Source organism: Bombus flavifrons, chromosome 3 (assembly GCF_040668555.2).
Source record: "Bombus flavifrons isolate JBK064 chromosome 3, iyBomFlav1_principal, whole genome shotgun sequence".
Lineage (NCBI taxonomy): Eukaryota > Metazoa > Arthropoda > Insecta > Hymenoptera > Apidae > Bombus > Bombus flavifrons.
In genome coordinates this window covers 18,914,908-18,934,929 of record NC_138444.1, presented here as the reverse complement: position 1 = coordinate 18,934,929, position 20,022 = coordinate 18,914,908, and the positions used below count along the sequence as shown (strand labels likewise).

At 40.1% G+C, this 20,022-nt stretch overlaps 1 protein-coding gene across 9 annotated transcripts in view; it reads left to right on the top strand.

Moving 5' to 3' along the window:
• Positions 1 to 20,022, top strand: part of LOC138190183 (zwei Ig domain protein zig-8) — a 237,949-nt gene that overhangs the window by 206,624 nt on the left and 11,303 nt on the right. For 8 of the 9 annotated variants that reach the window (XM_069132805.1, XM_069132800.1, XM_069132801.1 and 5 more), the window contains 3 exons: positions 3,886 to 4,127; positions 8,059 to 8,278; positions 19,777 to 19,960. In XM_069132805.1, coding sequence (XP_068988906.1) covers positions 3,963 to 4,127; positions 8,059 to 8,278; positions 19,777 to 19,960 — 569 coding nt within the window. In that variant the 5' untranslated portion in view covers positions 3,886 to 3,962. Of the gene's footprint in view, positions 1 to 3,681; positions 3,706 to 3,885; positions 4,128 to 8,058; positions 8,279 to 19,776; positions 19,961 to 20,022 lie in introns of those variants that run through there. The other variant, XM_069132807.1, reaches the window with a different exon arrangement.

Below are 20,022 nucleotides of genomic sequence, written 5' to 3'. Positions count from 1 at the left end.
CTTTGGCTCTTCGTATGTTGGAATTTAGATTTCGATCGTTTCAATTCCAAAGATTTTCAATTTTCAACCGCTTTCTGCTACAAGTACTGTTGAAATACAGATGTCTCGATGTCTATCGAAAATATTTGAATACAAACGTAGTTAAATGAAATTTGTAATTTAAACGAACGAAAGAAACATGAAAAAATGATTGCATCGACGAGAAAGTATCTTCTATAAAATTCATTCCGAATTAAAAGGACAAAATCTTTATGCTCGTTAAACGCACGTAAATCGTTCTTCTCTTATTTTAAGGCAAAAAATATTAAAAAAGTTATTTTTGCACTCTCGCCATCGAAACCACCGAGGTAATTCTACTCGACCAACCAAACCGACGATCCTTGCGCACTAAACTTCTCCATATTCAGTAGCCTCTTTCCAACATCGATCTACCGGTTCGCATAACCCAACGAAAAATAGTCCTTACGCGAAGGAAAAACGTCCTGTCGAGCCATCATCCCGGAGGGGTAACAATCACACCGTGTTTGAACAAAGGATTTAAAGAAGAACTCTCGACGTGAACGCTCGACCAACTTTTTCGGGGATCGAAATCCGACCGGCCGTTTAAATATTCGCGTGATTCGATCGCGTACATGGGGATCTTCCGTGAGTTAAAAAATGAGATCCCGTAGCTGGGTCCACGGCGGAGCGACAATGTCAATACGACGTATAACGATTTTCATATTCGCCGAGGCAAGAAGTCGCTGCTGATTCCTCGTCGGTATCCAGGACACGCTCTCCGCGGTTCCATCGGAATTCCCGATCAGTTTTCCTTCCCCCTGGACAGCGGCAAAATTTCCACCGCGGAAGCAAAGAGAAAAGATCGAACGAACAGATGAACGTTTCCAGAAGGGGTGAGACGAAGAGAAAAGCTGATGCGCGCTAGTCGATTCGACCGTTGCTGGGTTCTCCTATTTCTCCTATCGGCAGGCTTGTGGGAGCTGCTTGTGCAGCTATAACAAGGTAGATTCTGAGTGACATAATTAGGTGATTAATACTCAGCTAGAATCGTGTGCGTTGCTTCGTTTCTGACAGATCTTAATGCATGTGGATGCTGCATTGTCCTTGCGTCAATGCAGCGATAACGTATTGAATTTATTTGGTAGAATAGGGTAGACTATATCGAAGACAGATGGAAGCTAAATTAAAGTAGCATTCGTAATTAAGGAATAAGGAAAAATAAGGATGATATCCGTGTTTAACGATTTTGCAGTATATAGTGAACTGGCTGAAAAGAAAGTTACACAGAGTTTAGAAATTCACAAAAGGATAACGAGAAAGATCGAAAGATACGTTGCTACTTGTAGAAAATCATGGTCGCGTCGGTGTCTCGTATTTTTGGTGAGCACTCGAAGGGTTAAACGACGATAAATAGAACTGCGGAAGTATAGAGTCACGAAAGAATGGCAAAACAAAAATGATCGGAAACAGGCAATGTACGTTTTGTACTAAAAGGAGAACGACGAATGTTGCGAAAGTGAAACTCGTGACGAAAGGAGTAGAGAAGGTAGGAGTATCGCGTTAAAAGTTTTAGAAGCAAAGTCGGTTTAACGATAAAGAAAGCGAGCAAGCTATGATTTTCATAGCTATCCGGTACGTATAAGTTTACATTTAAGTGACGCATCGCGCGAGTCCTTCCGTCGATACTAGACAAATATCTAAGCGTACTTATCGTTTTCCGATGCGACGCACGCGATCGTTAGAAAAAAAATACCTCGTCCTTTGTACACTTTTACGTGAAACTGCTTACCTGTTTCGGGTTCTTCTCCCGGTGGACACCGTTAAATTGGAAAACCATACGGTGGCAACCTCGTGAAACTGCTTCTACTCGGCTAATGCTGACGTATGGATTCGCCGTAAGGGTGCAGAAATTATGTATAAGGAATGAACGAGACCTAAAATGTGGATGGCGACAGCTCTAAATCGATAACCTTCGTTAATATTATATGCCGGAATCGAACGTTAGAAAATCGAACGGTTGAAAAATTGAATTTACTGGCTTCAGAGAAGTAGCGACGCTTTTTCCTAACAATCGATATTGGAGAACTTGATGGAGGCGTGGCTTGGATCTCGGCCCTCCAGTGATAAGTAGCGAACTACCGAAAGTAAATCCTTCGATCTTTTCGTTCGTTTATTCGAATTAGCTGATTAATTTACATTCCAAATACTCGGTAGCGTTTAACAATATTAAGATCCTTTTTAATTGAAAAAGTGTTCTTCGAGAGCTATCCTATTCGATAGTCTTTTTTTCTCGTTCGGAAGTTTCAACAGCTGTGGATATATTATACTTACCGCATCGGAATCGCGAAGTAAACAGCGAAGATCGCTTTTAACAATTTTTTATTCGAAACTATAGTGGAAATTTAAACCATACGTTTATACGTATATATATTCTGAAAATTTCAGCGAGATCGGTTAACGTCGCTATGGGCTAGAAACTGTTAAAAATAGCGAAAACCGCAGTTTTTCGCGATATTCGGCCAGATAACTGTAATAAAATAATCTACCTACATCTTTCGGTGTTCGTTTTGCATCGATCGACTTCGTTGAAATTTCCAGTATGCTATAAATTTTTAAAACGTGTTGTTTAAATTTTCTATACAGATAGAAAGAGCGGAGGGAGATGATAAAGTTTAAAATACGACCTTTCCTTTTTTTCCTCGCGATTCCGATTAATTGCTATTTTTTCAAAAAATTTTTGCACGTCATCTAGCAAACTAATTCCTCTAACTTCACGAAAAAAACTGACGTCGTTTGGCCCAATTTTTAAAAAGCCATTTCACTTTAAAGAGCGTCCGAATATATATGTTATTCGTATTTTGTCTAGGACAGAAAAGTCCATTGCGTAAATTTCGATAACTGCTGAAACGATTATATGACTCTTATGACGTCGATCGATTTAAAGGAACTAGAAGAAATTTAAAAACACTCGTTTTTCACGACGTGTCCATTTAAACTTTGATGATCACACGGATGCCCAACCTACTCTCAGGAGCTTAATTTTCTGTCGCTAATTGGCCTATCGAAATTCTCGGTTTCCCAATACAAAATGTACATTATAACCCGATATAGTACTCGATGTACAGTGGCTCGTGAAAGTATTTGAAAGCTTTTATGTCCATATTATATGTTTCGTATAAAGCGTTTTAAAACTTCATTAACGCTGCAACGGGACACGATCGTCGTAATTGTATCGGTGAAATTTGAAACCAACGTCGTATGTATACAGTGCTTCGTAAGCTGTTCGTTGCTTTTCCCTTCTTCGGCATTGTTACGCTTTTAACCTCCTATTATATATATATATATATTATATGGATATATATTTCAAAAATTTTGCAAAAATGTTTCTTCCAAATTACAAGATCGTGCCTTGTCGTCGAAACTGCTTGCAAGTATTTCGACTCTCTTAGCATTGAATATCGCTTACAAACACGAGAATTTGACTTCGTTGCTCAAAATTCTTTTACCGCTTGTAGCATATCAGCGAGTAATTACTCTCGCGCAATATCGCGTGTACCTATTCATTCAACGGTTACAAACGTGAATAGACGGATGTTGCGAACGAACAGAAACGCCAATATGTACTGCCAGTTGTCAATTGTCTGTCCAATACTTGTAAACAGCGGGAAACGCAGATCTCCAGAGACTGAGGGATATCGCGACAAGGTATCAGGTGTGCGCGATCAACGGTATAGATGTGCGGATTAACGAATAGCGGAAAATTTTCGAATAAACAATATCGAAAAGTTAAACGTTTCGTATCGCAACGGAGCTCGAGTTTACGATTACGGTAGAATTGGCAATACTATTGTAATCAAACATGTGAAAAATCGTTGTTGATTCCAGATCTGCCGCTAATAACGGATTCGGTATCGACGAAATCGACGACGGCGGCAAAGCGATCGGTACCGACGGACGCGCCGATGTTGAACTACATTTTCGATGCGCACAGCACGCTGAACAAGCATCAACATCATCACGATCATCGGTGGGGTCCTCATTTCGAAGGGGAGAGCAAGAACATGACTGTGCAAGCTGGTGGAAGCGCCATCCTCGACTGCAGGATATCCTTGCTACAGGATAAAACCGTGAGTTTCCTCCTTCCTCGTCAGGACACTTAGAGAAAGTAAAGCTGTTAAATCGTGATCGATCGATCGTTTCCTTGGTAATCTAAACCGATTATCACGTTTTACATGAAACCAGAAGATTGCTATTTAGTTGATCTTAGCGCTTACGAGCGAGAGAGTACAGCGTACATACAGCCGAGCTAATCGTCAATTACGTCCATATCGACTTTTATCGAATTAACTTTTTTTAATTTAAGCGATTAGTCTGGATCGAACTGATCGGTTCGATTCGGTTGGTACGTCAGCTGTAAAACAAAATGACTACCGCGATACGCGAATTATGGATGAAAATACATAGCGTGTATAGAGAGTATCCGATACAAAAATATGTAAAATATGTACAAACAGCGGGGAACGTATGGAAATGTATGCAAAGATATGAAAAACATTTTATAATATGCGAAAGTAGGCAAAAGGTCTTGTATATTTCTACTTATACGAATGTTTCTGGACATTTTCACATAGCCTTCGCATATTTCTCCATACGTTTTCCATAGCTTTGCATCTTTTCTGCATATCTTAGCAGTTTAATAGTCGAGGTCTCACATTTTGCCGGCTTACTGTTCGCGGAAAATTAGAAAGACGATAACTCGCAATCAATCTTGTAAACCGTGGTAAAGTTCGTTTTGCAGGAAGATAGGCGAGCACGATTTATTCTAATTAATTTCTTTGCGTTCTCCGGATCTTGTATCTCGGCTGCGGCGAGACTCGCGGCAAGCTAGACGCATCTATCGCAGTTGGAGCAATCGCGCCGTTCGAATTAATTTAATATCCGGCCTTATTATACGTGTCCCGGTGAGGTTGAATAGGAATTATCCGCTGCCGGCGAGCTTTCACGCGAATTTCCCTCCTAATCGTTCGCGTCTATACTCTCTGAAATCTGATCGTTTTCTGTTCCCAGTATTTTCATAAATTCTACGCTGCATACATTATTAGATACATTCTTGTATATTTTTCTCTTTCTTTAACGTCGAATTGAAATACAACAAGTGATAAACAATAAAAATATCATTTGTGCGGATAATATTAACGCGATTTTTTCTCAATGATTGCGATCTCGCAAACATATAATATTTACCGAAATAAACTATTTAAACTGTTTAAATCGATAGAATTCTTTTTTCTCTAATATTTTGCATAATTTTCTATACGTCTGTATACGTGTACCTGCTCGATATGTCGCGCAGCTTACGTTCGCGCCAAGTATCGGACTGCTGCGTAATGTTTGAAAAAATAAATGAATACTCGTAGATAAAATAACGAAGAAATCAATTTTTAGAACGACTTTGCGCCTATAGTTTCAAAAACATGATACGTTTCTCAGAGAAGTGCCTGAAACCGAGCATCGCATCCAAATTTCTAGTACGCGTAATTTTCGATCATTGTCTACTTCGATAAAAAGGAGAATGCTCCTTTCGGGTCATGGTCCCGAGAGAGAGTATCTAGCCCGTCATTAGCTTCCTTTGTTAAGGTCAGCTGAAAACGTTGTAACGTAATACTTAGGCGGAAAGAGGGTATGTGACGAGCAAAAAACACAGGATGGTAAAAAGTAATGTGCTGCTGAAAATGGGCACATAACGCGCACAACAAGCGTAATCGTAAGCATGTCGAAACATGTGCGCGCATAATGCCAGTATTTTTCTTAGTATTAAGTAACAGCGACGATTTAATTAAAACAAAAATGTTGAAATTTATGTCTAATTAATAACACGATTCAAATACTTTTACGAACAATCTTAAAAATTAGATCGGTCGATTATAGCCCCGTTGGTTTTATTTTACGTTTAAATTAATTAATAACGTATAATTCGGAACTTTTTCCAGCTCGCATGGTTCTTATAAGATATAGATAAATCTGTATTACCCAATTTTTAAGACAAGATCAAATTTATTTAAAATATAGTAGAAATCTCGATGCGTTTTATACAACATTTTCTAAAGTGTAGTTTATAAATCAAAAATCATGCAACGATGCTATTATTTAAAATTAAATTAATTAGGATTATAAGGTAACGCATGTAGTTGTTACATCCTAATTAGACTGTTAAGCATATCGTTATAACGTAAGTAGCTGCCTAGTAAGCGTTCTGTATAAGAATGCAGAGTACGAGTTAAATATAGACGTATAAATATTCGTAGACCAACGACGACACAACGACACGGCACAGGGTCGTTGTTTGCAAAGAGACAACTTGGATAAATTCAAGACTCGGTACGTAAGCCGGATGACACGCGACGGAGAATATCTTTTCGAACGAATTTACCGATGCTGACTTGAAACAAGGGAACGACGACGACGACGACGACTAACTCTGTAGAAACTCGTCCAGTAGTTATATCCTAAAAGCATCGCACTTGGCTGAACCACGGTCGAGCTCGCCTCAGCGTAATATTAGGCTATTAATGTCGTTGCTGTTGCTGGTACTGCCAACGACGGTGTCGACTAACGCGATTATCCATGCATGATTATCTTGAAAGTGCATAACTCGGCTAAAGACGATATTTATTGCTGTAGGTCGTTCGAGTCGCTGCAGGACAATTCCGGCCTCTGTTTATGACTCGTGACTCCATCACCGACTCAGATTTCGACGTACAATAACTTCACGGTCCCACTGGTAGTTGCTCCGTTGTCAAGTTTTCCATTGTAAATTCCTAAAAAACCAAACTGAAAATTTCAAAAGTAAAAAATTTCAAAGTATACGATAAAGAAGGAAATAGATTAATACAACTTTTAAATGGGAAAGTGACTTACGGAGCAGCTTGTACGAATATCTGCTAATTCCACTGCTCGTATATAGCACGTAATAGGATTTTTAGAAACAGTACAGATTTTTAGAAGAATACTTTAGAAGAGAACTTGCGACTTAATAAGAAATCGTTTTAAGGTATTAGTATTCTAAATGATTTCTAACAACAAAACGATATCGTTTTAGCGAGCAATAATTCTCTGAATTCAGAGCAAAAAGCTCTGAAATCATAGGTGACGAGTTTCGAGGATTTGGAAAAAAATTTAATTTAGTAGATAGTATCGGTGAGAATTTTGTATCAAATATTTCACGTTTCGGGGAAGAAGATGGGAAAAGCGATCGATCACGATCAGTAACGATCACGCGCATCATTGATAGCTGCCCATACGCAGCAATCTCTATTGAACGGACAATAGCGAGCTTGATATCCATGTCGATATCGCGCGCACTTAATGGGAATACCAGGAAACACTATCCAATTTCAGTTACGTGGATAAACTGCGGATTTCGAATCCTTGTTTATCGTAGCCCGATTGTATGCACGGCTCAAGCATAACGAGTAATCGGACAGTACGTCCTGCTTCTGTTTTCTGCGCTGTATTCGGATACTCTTCTATGCGAACCAAAAATTAGTTGTTGCGGCGTTATATATAGATATCCTTACGCTATATAAGCGTTTAGATACCGCGGGCATATAGCTACGTGTATCGATCCTTTAGCAATCGGCATATTCTCGCTAGCGTTACTAGCGCGACTAATCGAAGCAAACGGTTAATAAATATTTACCATAGCGGCTTTGAAAAGAAATTTCAAATGCCGCCACTGTGACGACATCCGACTTGAAAGACTTCGAAGAGCGACACAACTCGAACAAACTTTTTAGGAAATCAGCAACTATCTAGAAACTTGGCAAAACGTGGTTTACTAAACGCGTAACGCTAGCGAAATTTAGCGAAAAGAATAAACCGTAGGAAACAATGGTCAATTATTATTGTCGTAACATTTTTATTCTTAGCGCTCTTCGAATCTGCCTCCGATGTTGCGACACTTTTAAACTCTATGTGCGACACGTTAATGCCGATATTCTGGTAAATTGATCGGTCGGACGATCGTTTATGAAACAACGTGGAATAATCTGTTGACAGGTGTCTTGGGTACGTAGACAAGATAACGGGGAAAAGGTGAATCTGCTGACGGTGGGGCAGCAGACGTACATAGGAGATCCAAGATACACGGTGAAGTTCCAATACCCGGACAACTGGCGCCTACAAATCGAGCCCGTGAACAGTAGCGACGAGGGCCAGTACGAGTGCCAAGTCAGCACTCATCCGCCCAAGTATATTCACGTGAATCTTCACATCAACGGTAAGTACAGCGATAATTCACTTTTACGATCGCGTCCGTATCGTAAAAGCTAACTCTCGCGTCACGTACCTCTCGACCAAGAAAATTCCACATATTACGGGATATACTACAATTCGCCGATGAAACGTCATTTCATGAAACGTCAAAGCCCTGCTAAATGATACAAAATTTAATATACTTTGACGTAATTACATAATTAGTAGGTAAATGCCACAATGGTAAAAGCTTCGTTTCACTAAAATTCTTTCGTCTAATCGTAAAGTATCGTAAAAATCAGATCGACGAACCTGTACTTGTCGTATTTTTCATAGTCATTTTCATGCTATGATCTTTACTTATTATCATCTTCCATCTACGACGTCGCGACGTAAAGCTGCGATAAATCAATATTTCTTTAAGAGATCGATCATCTTATTACCCTGTTTTTCTCTATCACGTACACCCACAAAAAGGACGACCATACAAAAGTAAGATTATCGACAAAACTTATCCGCAGTTTCTGCCGCTCTACATTTATTCCTCCGGTATACACCGAGTAATATTTGTTCGCCTCGTTTACTCTGTCAACTTAGTTAACTTTGTTTGCCAGTCTGCTTATGTAGCCGCTTCGACGCGGTTCGATTTATTTCCGCTCGCGCCTTAACGACGCTCATTATCGACGATTCTTCCGGGAAAAATACATTCGATCGAACTTTCTGTTGCGTCTTTTGCGCGCTCATTGACACACGCGCATCCCGAATAAACACAAAGAGATTAGCTCCAGTAAACGATAATACAATGCGGAGTAAATTGAGAATAAATTGAGAATAAATTGAGATACAAACGGTCGTCTTGCGAAACGGAATTACCGGTGGAAGAGAAAACGAAGTCGGGAAAGACGAGAAGAGAAAACGAAACGACTTAAGTAGTCGCGTGGGGCCGACGGAAAAATTGACTTCATCCACCAAACGAATCGCGTTTTAAGGAAGCAGATCGGCGTGAAAATGATATATGTACTTCGAGTGTCAGTTGATATAAGTCCACTTCTATTCTCTCTCTCTCTCTCTTTCTCTCTCTCTCTCCTCCCTCTCCACTCTCCTTCCCTATATGACCCGAAATCAACGTTGTATTAGAAATTAAATAGTTTTTAAATATTTGGATTTGCCATTCGACGTAATATCCGTTACCCTTTGTGTATATCGCGCATTTTACGAGCAACTGGTAGATATTCCTAAGAAAGAAAATATTTTATTCCTAAGCAGAGACACGAGCGCAATGAAGCGAGAAAATAAAATAAAATGTTTTCAGTCGTGACATGTAAATGTGATATAAATTAGCGACACGTAGGTCGCGGATGTTCGTGCACGTTTGGAAATTTAAGAAATTTTCATATTCGATAAATACGATATAACGATATGAAATATATATCAAATACCGAAATCGTGGTATTCTCTCTAACATTTGGTACCTGAAACAATTTTCTATCCGAATTCCATTTTTTATTTAATTCCTAAAAATATGAATTTGCATAAACATCCGCAGTTTAGCGATATAATTCTCACTAGTAAATTCTTCGAAACGTTCGAACGTTCGATTGCTGGTAAAAACGCAACGAAAGATCTTTAATTCGGATCTTAAATATCAGAGCTGTTGTTCGTAATTGAAGGAGTAAAATGGCCGACTTCTCGAAAACTTTGAACGAATTGCACCATGGTTTATTTATATCGCATTACGTTCCATCTGCCAGAACTAGAAACAGCCGAGTTAAATAATTAAAGCTGTCGGCGTTGTACCTAAGCCAGTTTCAGGAAAACTTAATTTCGCCATTGCTACCGGCGGAGGAATTCCAAGCTCGAGAAATTTGTCCGTAGAAACTGATACGAACATCTTCGGTTTAGACCTCCATTCGCCGGATGTCGAATCCAACTAGTCGTCCTATTACTAACCACCGAATCAAACTAATTGACGCGTCGTTAGCTTTACAATCGATCTAATTATCGACTTAAGAGTCTTTACGATAACATAGATAGGAACGATCGATGAGAAAAATTGTACGTTTTTCTGTTTATGGAAAATATTCGTCTAAACGATGGTGGACTTTGAAAGAAATTGGAAGAAATTTGGATAAGTGTGATTAAAGCTAATTAGCAGTCTTTAAGTAACGATAATTTCAATCGTATATCCAAATTATTCGATCAACTGTTTCATTTTCGAATTTTCTTATTTAACCATCTGTTAATTAATTTCCATAATCTCACTGTGATTCAATTCACGCTGTAATATTCTATCTCTTACATTTTACATCGAAGCGTCCATCTAAATATTCAACCTTTTAAATTCATTTGCACTGATAACGATCAGAAGCTGGTAGAGGAACACGAATATAAAGTTGTATCATGCACGAAAAGGCTGGAAAAAGTATTTGCACTGGATTTTTGTTGCCAGTGGAGGTACAAGTATATTAAACTTTCTATCATTTAGTAGTACTCTCGCGTGAAACAAAGAAAAATTTGATACTACGAAAATAATATTTAGCGCAGGTTAAAAAATATCTCAGCTCGTTGTCGGTTTCAATTTTGTCAATGTTCGTCCGGCGGAAACACTAACTCGACAAGTTCAACTTGTCAACAACAAAGCTAAAAGAGAAATCCATTACTTTTGCCGCGAGTAAAACGCGCTGATTGTCGTCACGATGCAAATTAGAAGAAAAACGCAAACTCTCTCGAGTTAAGATTTTTACCTCGATGATGCTGAGAGAATCGTTTAAATCGAACAACCGGAGAAATGGGATAAAAGGCTAAGACGGGTAACAAAGCGGAAAACAAAGAGAAAAAGACGCTCGAGTATTCAGCGTGAGATCGAGGAAATTGGCTACGGTATCTGCTATTTTCGGTGACTTACGGTGACACGAACTTCGCATTGGGAATCGGTGGCGGGACCGGAACGTCGAAGAAACGAAGCTATCACGATAGAAACGGAAAAGAAGCAGACAAAGTTTATTTGGCGCGAGCGTAGGAACGTCGAATTAAAGCCGAAACTCGTGATGTTAATCGGTTCGAACTTTATATCTAAGATTCTGAACAAGGTCTGATAATTATCTTGTTTTTAATAATACTTACAAAGCGTAGGAGAGTGTACGTTCTTGAGGTATATGAACTTCTCAGTAGTCGAAATGGTCAACCAACTGCGCTTTTTGTCGGTTTCTCGGTCTTATCGTACGACTACGCGATTAATGTTAAATTTTGAAAAAAAAAAAAAAAGAAATCACGCGTTTGCGTTTATTACGATAAGGTGGCACAACGTCTAATTCTTTGGTTATTTTATAACGCAACGGGAAATTTCTAGGAAAAACCTCCCACGAAGAATATTTGAAATGTAAAATGTTTGCCGCGCTGAAAGCTCGACCAACGCGTAAAGCTACGCAAAATTACGCTAAACCATCATTGTGCGCCTAGCACAGTTCATCTCCGAGGAACGTGTAGACTATAAAAGCTTCGTGTTGTAATCATCTGGATAGAAGAGTCTCGCATAGTCCCATATACCGAGACTCGCTCGGCACGCTCACGAATATTAACAGTGTCTACGGTCGATGTGACCTGAATGGCGAAAATATTTTCCTCTCCGCGACTATGAGCCACGTCGCAGGATTTTTACAAAGAGCAGAATTCCACGGCTTCCTTTTTCCATGGCGGATCACGAACACGGGGTCGTATTCAGCCCTGGCCAGAAGGCAACTCTCGTCGAATGGTCAGCAGAGAGTAAAATACCCGACACGACCAGACGGCGACGACCAAATGACGATTTCGACGTACATCAAAGGGAACTCGTCTTCGACTTTTCATCGTTGATGTTCTCCCCGTCCACCTGTACCAACCACCAGAATTGAAACACTACTCGTCAAAGATGGATAATCGAACCGTCGACTCGCTAAGAGGATTTAAACGTAGTCGTTTAAAAATCGATGCAGATGGCGACCTTTGTCGGAGCGCGATGTCTTTCGATTTAAGTACCCTCTTTTCTCTCGGAAATCTTTTGTTTCTACGATCAGCCGTATAAATATGTACCTCGCGGCTATTCGAGATTTGCCTCGTGGACTATATGAAATTTTTATGAGACTTTATGTTACATCTGTTACTCGCAAGTATCTGAGATAGTAAAATGAATCGTATATAGACGCGCATATGGCGATATATACGCATATACGTATAGAATAAAAATAAAAAATATAATAAAAATACGTTGAATATAATTTCAGAATAAGGTACTCGTTATAATTTCTACTCCGTCTCGTTGGGGTTATTTAGAAATATTCGCAACCTAATAACACGATCGGTGCAAAGCGTTAAAAGTTTGGATAATGTAGATCGTAAATAGCGAGCAACGGATTTATCGCGTATCCCGCGTTAATTACCGAACAACGGACACTTTACAAATTAAACGAGGAAGCGCGAAATAATTCTGAAAGAGGTAAGGAGCCTGTTATCATCGTAAACCTGACCCTGAGACGAAGCACGTTAATTTTTTACCATAATTATTTCAACGTCGTTCTAATAAACCAGGCACGCCGTTCTTGTATATAATCGTTACCGTGTGTCGTCATTACCGATAGCCAGTTTACAAAATGCCGGCAAGCTGAAACGCTAGAAGATAAAACACCGAGGCGTCGAAGAGGAAGCTCGGTAACAGAGCGAAATAAAAGGATACAGCTCGGGAGAAAGGAGGAAGGACAAAAGGAAAGAGAGGCGGGCGCGGAAGGAGAAACAGGATCGAAACTATTCGGTACATTCTGCTGCTGATCGGGTAAATTGGGTTCGTTCGGCGAATTTTTGCGGCTGCGAAGCGCTTAGGAGGATAATTGACGGAGAAGTGGCATAGTCGGAATGGATGGAGAGCGGCAGAGTGGCTGGCAGCCGTTAGGAAAGAAGAACCTGGAGAAGCGGAAGAACTTCGTTTCGCTGGCTCGAGAGAAAGGGGCGGCTAGTGGAATCGAGATACGTCGAGCTCCGTTCCTTGGAACAAAGGGAACGAGAAGAAGAAAGGGGGGACAAGGAGGGGGCGAAAGTGGTACTTAGAGGTAGACAGGAAAATGGACAGCGCCTCGGAAAATGTAAAACTACGGGAGGAAGTTCATAAATGAAAAAAGAACGGGCAAAACAAGAAACTCGGAGATAATAAAAATGGGAGAAGGAAGCCACCGAAAAGGAAAATTTCTTCTCCTCGTTGACGTAATTTTTGAGAACGCGAGCAGGCGAAATACAGGCGGAATAGAGACGAGACCAGCCTCGTCGAAAAGGGAAAACGATCTCTGAGAACGAACGAAATCGCATTTACGTTAGTTGGCCAGTTTCGCGAGAGTTTCGTGAGCAGCCTCGATGCAGAAGCGACAGGATCGGTCTTTGTGCTAACAAGATGTTCCACTTAACGTAATAACCGTGCTTTGTTGGCACTCTGCAAACACGTCCACCTGTTTCACCAAGCCTCCGTTCGCGTCCCCGACGAGTTCCGACTTTGATATCTTCGCGCCACCAATTCTAATCTCGTTCCATTTTTCTTTGCGCTTTGTCTACCACGATTCGTTTATCTTTCGTACAGAAATACAGGCGTGTGTACGGAATATTTCAGCACCTGTGTGTAATAAATATGCTTTCTTACCTGTAAGAAAACTTTGGGGGAACTAGGACGATTCTGTGAGAACCTATAGCGTTTACGCGTGTCAAATTTTTATATACGATCGTAAATAAAACAGTTGGTTTACAAGTTCATGCTTAAAACGTCACCGATATTGAAAGACATAATTTCTCAGCAAAGCGATAAGGTTTGACATTTTCTCACCCTCGTAACTTTCTCGCTAATCGTAAGACGACAAAACTGTTTTATTAAAATTCATACGTTATTGGAAAACTCCGAAAATCGAAAGCGAAATTATACTCGTTTCATCAAGATTTACGTGTTACAGCTGGATAATAAATAAGAACCCGGCTTACCGAAGTAAAGCCGGCGGAATACTTGACCGAATATACCGAACCGAATGACGAATATAAAAATTCCTACTCTTAATTTTTGAACGTAGAAAGTACAATAGAATACGTATCTTTCTAAATGCAGATTCCTTTCGTTCCGTTTCGATTCTTGCCAACTTATTCTTGCCTGGATTACATTTTCGTCTTACGCTTTTCTTCCTTCGGATAATTGCGCGCGTGTAATTTCTTCGGTATCGCGGCAAATTCAAGGAGATCAGCGGATTCATCGTGGAAACTTTATCCGAAGTTGCAAGTGCTTCTAACGTGATTCGTCAGGACCGTTCGTGATTCTAATTTCGCTGTTTGACATTCGTCACTTTTCGTGACTTCTGTTCGACCCAGTTCTAGTTCGTGAACTTTCTCAAGGCGGACTAATAGCAGCTGGTCAGGATGGCGTACAAGATCCTGCGAAACTTATCGAACGTCCCATGATTATTGAGATTAATTTGGCCGTCACGCGAACGGCAAACTATCAGTCCGCACGAAGTTCCTTGAATCGATTACAACGTAAATTCGGCCAGTATAAATACATAGTAGCCGGAGTGAACTAATGTACTTAGGCTGTAGATTTATCGGGAAGAAGAAAATTAAGGAAAGCCAATTGAAGGAATTCGATTATTTCAATGGAATTACTCGAGTGCAAAATAGATTGCTCCATCGAGTTGTTAGACAAAATTGTAATTTAGTTCAAGGTTGCCTGTATTTATGGAAGCAAACTGTATAAAATAAACTTTTCTTTCGTCTGTGTTACTTCGAATCCATAGTAGTAGAATCCATAGGAAGTAGAAACGCATCGGAAACTCAAAATGCCCTGATATTTGATGCTTCGATATTCGTCGATCTTTAACGTCGAGGCCACGATATCCTAGTTAATTACTCTAATCGTGTTCTAATCTTTAATTTTCATTTTTAATTAATTTGGTGTTCGCACAAAAATTCAAAGAATAGTTCATAACTCTTTTAAAAATGAAATATTAAAATGCAACATATAGCGATGTAATTCTAGAAGCTAAATCTAGAAAGTAGCAAAGTGGTCGCGTCCATACTCTAAACTCGAGTACTCGTTCTATCGAGAACAGATGTTGGCGTGGGGATGTATCGTGGTTAAGAAAAACGGAAACCGCATAGTTGATATGGCTGCATTGTTTTCCTAAGGTGTGCGGCTGAATTTAAATCTGCAACCGCAGCACGGACAACTCGTGCATACGTGGCCAGCCATAAAACAACGGACACTTTCATAAACGTTATAAATTAGTCGTGCACGAAACTCGAGGTTTTCCAATGTTTCCGGTTTGCAAATGATAGGAAACAACTTCGAACGAGAACGCCGTTCTCCGCGTGTTATTAACGTCTGCGTAAAAGTTGATTTTTAAAGACAATTCTAAGCAGGCGATTTTGTTGCCGATAAATGGAACAAACTGTGAAAAGTTCGTGTAAAATGCGCGAATTAAAAGTATTTGGAACGCGAAAAATAAAAACTTTGTTCCTATTCAAATTTATAGTACGATTTATGTTATATTACGGTATGGAAACTTATGGTCGCAAGATCTTCGATAAAATATGTTCTATTAATAAATTACGCACTTATGCGCTTAGATATACTATGCATTCTGAAAATGTTCCAAATATACGCGTTTGCGCTTAAGAACTTTTATCGTTCCTTTCTCGGATTTTACCCGAAAGGAATTGTTATAGAAATTGCTCGGTATCAGGAGAAACATAAAGAAAACGGTCCAGATTCACCTCCGTTACCCTTTAAACGTAACGAATTAAATGGAATTAGAATGGAATGGAATTAGACACGCGATATGTATTAAAACGCGTGAACGGAATACAATGCGTTGGTTGGAAAATGAACGAACGATTTCTAACGCCAAATGATTTTCCATATATTTATTTCAATCTTTTTCGCGGATCGTGACACCCGAGGCGACGTTTTCATCTATTTAAATAAAATTCTTTCGAAATAAAAATCCAACAAACGTACGTTTCGGTAAAATGTATCGAAAATAAATATATCGACAGTTTAAAGCGTCAGCTAGGATTTTGCAACGTCTCTATCGACTCGCGAATCTCCGCGCGGCTCTTGTGCACCCTACGCGTCACAAATCACGGGGTATTCGCGCAACGAAAAATCCACGCGAGAAACGAGAGGCGGAAGATCTCCGACCGAGGGCAAGAGTTACGAGAGGGCAGGGCCGACGGATCCAGAACAAAATCGATAAGCGTCGTGCGACCATGAATCAACGCCGATGTGTTTAAACCGCCCGACCTGCGGGATTTGGCAAAGGATCCCGCTGGATAATCTCGACGAAACCACCACGGGGATTCGCCTGTGCTAGACAACACGCGCGGAAAGAATCGACCAAGCCTGGCCACTGCTGACACAGCTGGACCTTACGTGTGTACAGTTCGATAAAGAAACACGCGTCTGAAAGAACGAACGTAAAGAAAAATATCTATATTCAATTTATTTAATACCAGAATTTCCAACGACTGGAGCGACCAACGGTGGACGTTGGCACAGGCAAACTTTTCGCGTCTCGACTTGGGCAAAGAAACACGAATCTGAAAGGTCGTACGCAAAGATAGATATTCGTTTAATTTGTCGAATGCCGAAACTTGAAATAAACAAAGACCGAGGAACGAGTATGGAGAGAAAAATAATAAGGAAAGAGAGAAATTTTAAACGAGATAAACTCGAGCAGAGCTTAATATCGCGACGTATCTTCTTCCGTCCTCCCCTTTTCACCTGTCTTCTCGAGTTTCAAATGCTCTTACAAATTTTTTCGCGTTTTTTATGCTTGGTCGTTAGGTACAATCTCGTAGTTGATCTTGGGAAACGGCTACGGGAGGATGATATATTCGTTCGGGTCTTAAAATTCGGGGTGAAATATTGTTTCGGGTTGAGTAAAGAATCAATGTATCACGGGGTTAAAACCGTAGAGAAATTTTGTGAACTGACACCTTACAAGTACAAATAACATCGTGAAAAATGAACGACTTAAGAATTGACGGATATAATCACAAATACATTATATACATTTTACACGCTGATAAATCTGTTTTCCTTGTAATCGCAAAGGATTAATTTTTAATAATGTAAGCAATGTAAGAAGAATGTAAGAAGAATGCCAAAGAACATAAATAGCAACTTGTGTATTATTAAGGTATTAGCATAGTCGGAAAAGTACGAGAAAACCGTTTTGTTTCGGAAGATTCTTCGATATTTCTCCGCTAAGGAGACTCGTTTTGTAGAAACGTAGCGGCTGACAACGTACATGGACGCGTGCCCTCCGTCGTCGTGATTCCGCGTGAAGCTCTGTCCATAAAAACTGAGGAAAGAAGGCTGGACGCGATGGAACGCGATGACGAATCCGGTATCGTTCAGTGATCGGACGAGCAAAGTGAACGCTTCTCGGCCGTATTCGAGGATTCATGTACTACGATTCGTATAGAAAGATTCAGGAACGAAGAATCGGCGTTTAATTAAACGTTACAACAACGTATACAATACGACGCTGGTAATGAATTATTAATTGTAAAATAATACTTAATAATCTGCAAAGAAAATTAAGAAAATGGTAGAAAATGTAGAAAACTTAAATTTGACGAGAGGTAGAGTATTTAAATTACGGGTTACTCGAGTAAAAAGGAGTCGTTTTAAACTTCGTTCTTAGACCGCTCTGTACATTAGAAACATTTCCCTTTCGCGTGGACTCCCTACCGCTAGCGTGCATACGTTTTTCCAAGGTAGTCGTACTTTTGAAGCTGGAAACGGTCCAAGGAGCGAAGGAAGAGATTCTCGGTCGAACCTTGGTCGTTAGATACACGTATGCGTCACCGATGACGCGTCGTTTCGTATTTAGTGCCGCTGTGGGATAAAATATTCGGATTACATAACATCGCAGCATTACGTAACAACGGTTTACAGACCAACAGTCCCGTTTCGTAAGCTTTACGAGAAAGGTAAACGATGTCGGCTCTTGGTAAGCTTAAATCCACTCGGTTGAACGAGTAAGACGCCACCTTCTTTTAACCCCCTGCATTTCGCGTGCTACGATAACGATTGTAAATGACTTTGATAACGGTAAAGCATAATATTTTACAAAATTGCTACATTTAACGAGATTCGATGGAAAATTTCTTTTCGACATTCGATGATCGGTCGTCAAATTGAGAAATCGGCTAGTTCTTTTCGGAAACGGATACTAAATGTCGGATATTTTCGCGCTTTATCGTGCAAAAATAAAAATTTTAATTATCGCGGACGTTCGACGAATCTTTTATCAGCAAGCTCGAAATACAGTAACTTGAACAGTGACTATAAAATTCCGAAGAAAATTTGAATTCCACTGCTACCATCTCTGCTCGATATTTGCTGCGTTAAAACGACATTTCACGCTTTCGTGCGAATAATTCGAAATCCTGGTCCACTAAATTTCCATCGAAGGATTATATTTTGCGCTACGAATCCGCTGACCTGTCTATAAATGCTTAATACCGGTTGTCGACGATAAAGCCAACGAAATCGGCAGTAGTACCGTGATTCGTCGCATTATTCGCATTATTAAGCCGATACGATTTGTATTCGTCTCGCAGTCTGCGTGGAATTTGTACGCGGGCAAAATGGAGAAATCTTCGAGAAACATACCGTGGATCGGGGGCCTTCCTCCGCCCTCTCGTTCTTTCGTTTCTGGATTTCCATATTCTTAAACCACACTGGCGGATGCATGATAAACTTCGAATTGGAAATGGTCCAGAAGACACCGGATAAAAGATCGCATCTGAATTGTGCCGCGATCGTTAGATGCACTTACGCGTGAACAACGACCTATTGTGAATATATATGTATATTGGCTCGGTGAAATATTGCGAACTAGAACTAAAATGGTTTCATCCGTTATTGACATTCGGGACGACTCGATTTGCCGTTAAATAAATTATTTTTCTACGCGTTTCGAGATACTCGAGTACGTTTACTCTGGCAACTTGCATTAATTAACTTGAAGTAACTTGAATTAACTTGAATTAACCCCACTACGATCCTCGAATTTTTTATATCTCAATCTCGTTTTCGTTTCAATCGAGAAAGCACGTTTAAATCTATTTTAGGAAATCTACAGCATTACGTGGAGACGAGAACTCGCGCGTATCCATGACGATTCTTTCTCTTCTTTCTTCGAGTTACCGAGTTTTCGACCGAGAAGCCGACGTCTACGACGAACGAACTCATCGAAGCGTATATAACGAAATCAGGAAATATACAGGGATAGGGGCTTGCAAAAGATCGGGTCAAAAAATGCTGATTTTAAAACTTTCTAATTTTCCAATTTTCCGAATTCATAAATCCGCTTCGTCGTATGCATTTAATTTTACTATTGCGCGCACAAGATAATAAAAACGAGGAGATACGAAGAAAACTATTTGGCGATATATCGAGACACGCTTGACTCGGTGTTTACCGCTGTATCCTAACGTTACGTAATGAAATTTCAGCACCGTCCGTCCAGATAGTGGACGCCCTGGGTGAACCGCTGAGAGACAAGTACTACGAGGCTGACAGCACCATCGAGCTATTGTGCGTCGTGCGTCATATAGCGATGCAAGTCCAGTACAGCGTCGTTCAGTGGCTTCACGGCAACAGAGTTCTCAATTACGACACGACGAGAGGCGGTATCAGGTAAACGTTTTATTCTTTTCACGCTCTCATTCGCTTAAGAGCTCGAAGAGCTACCGGTTTTT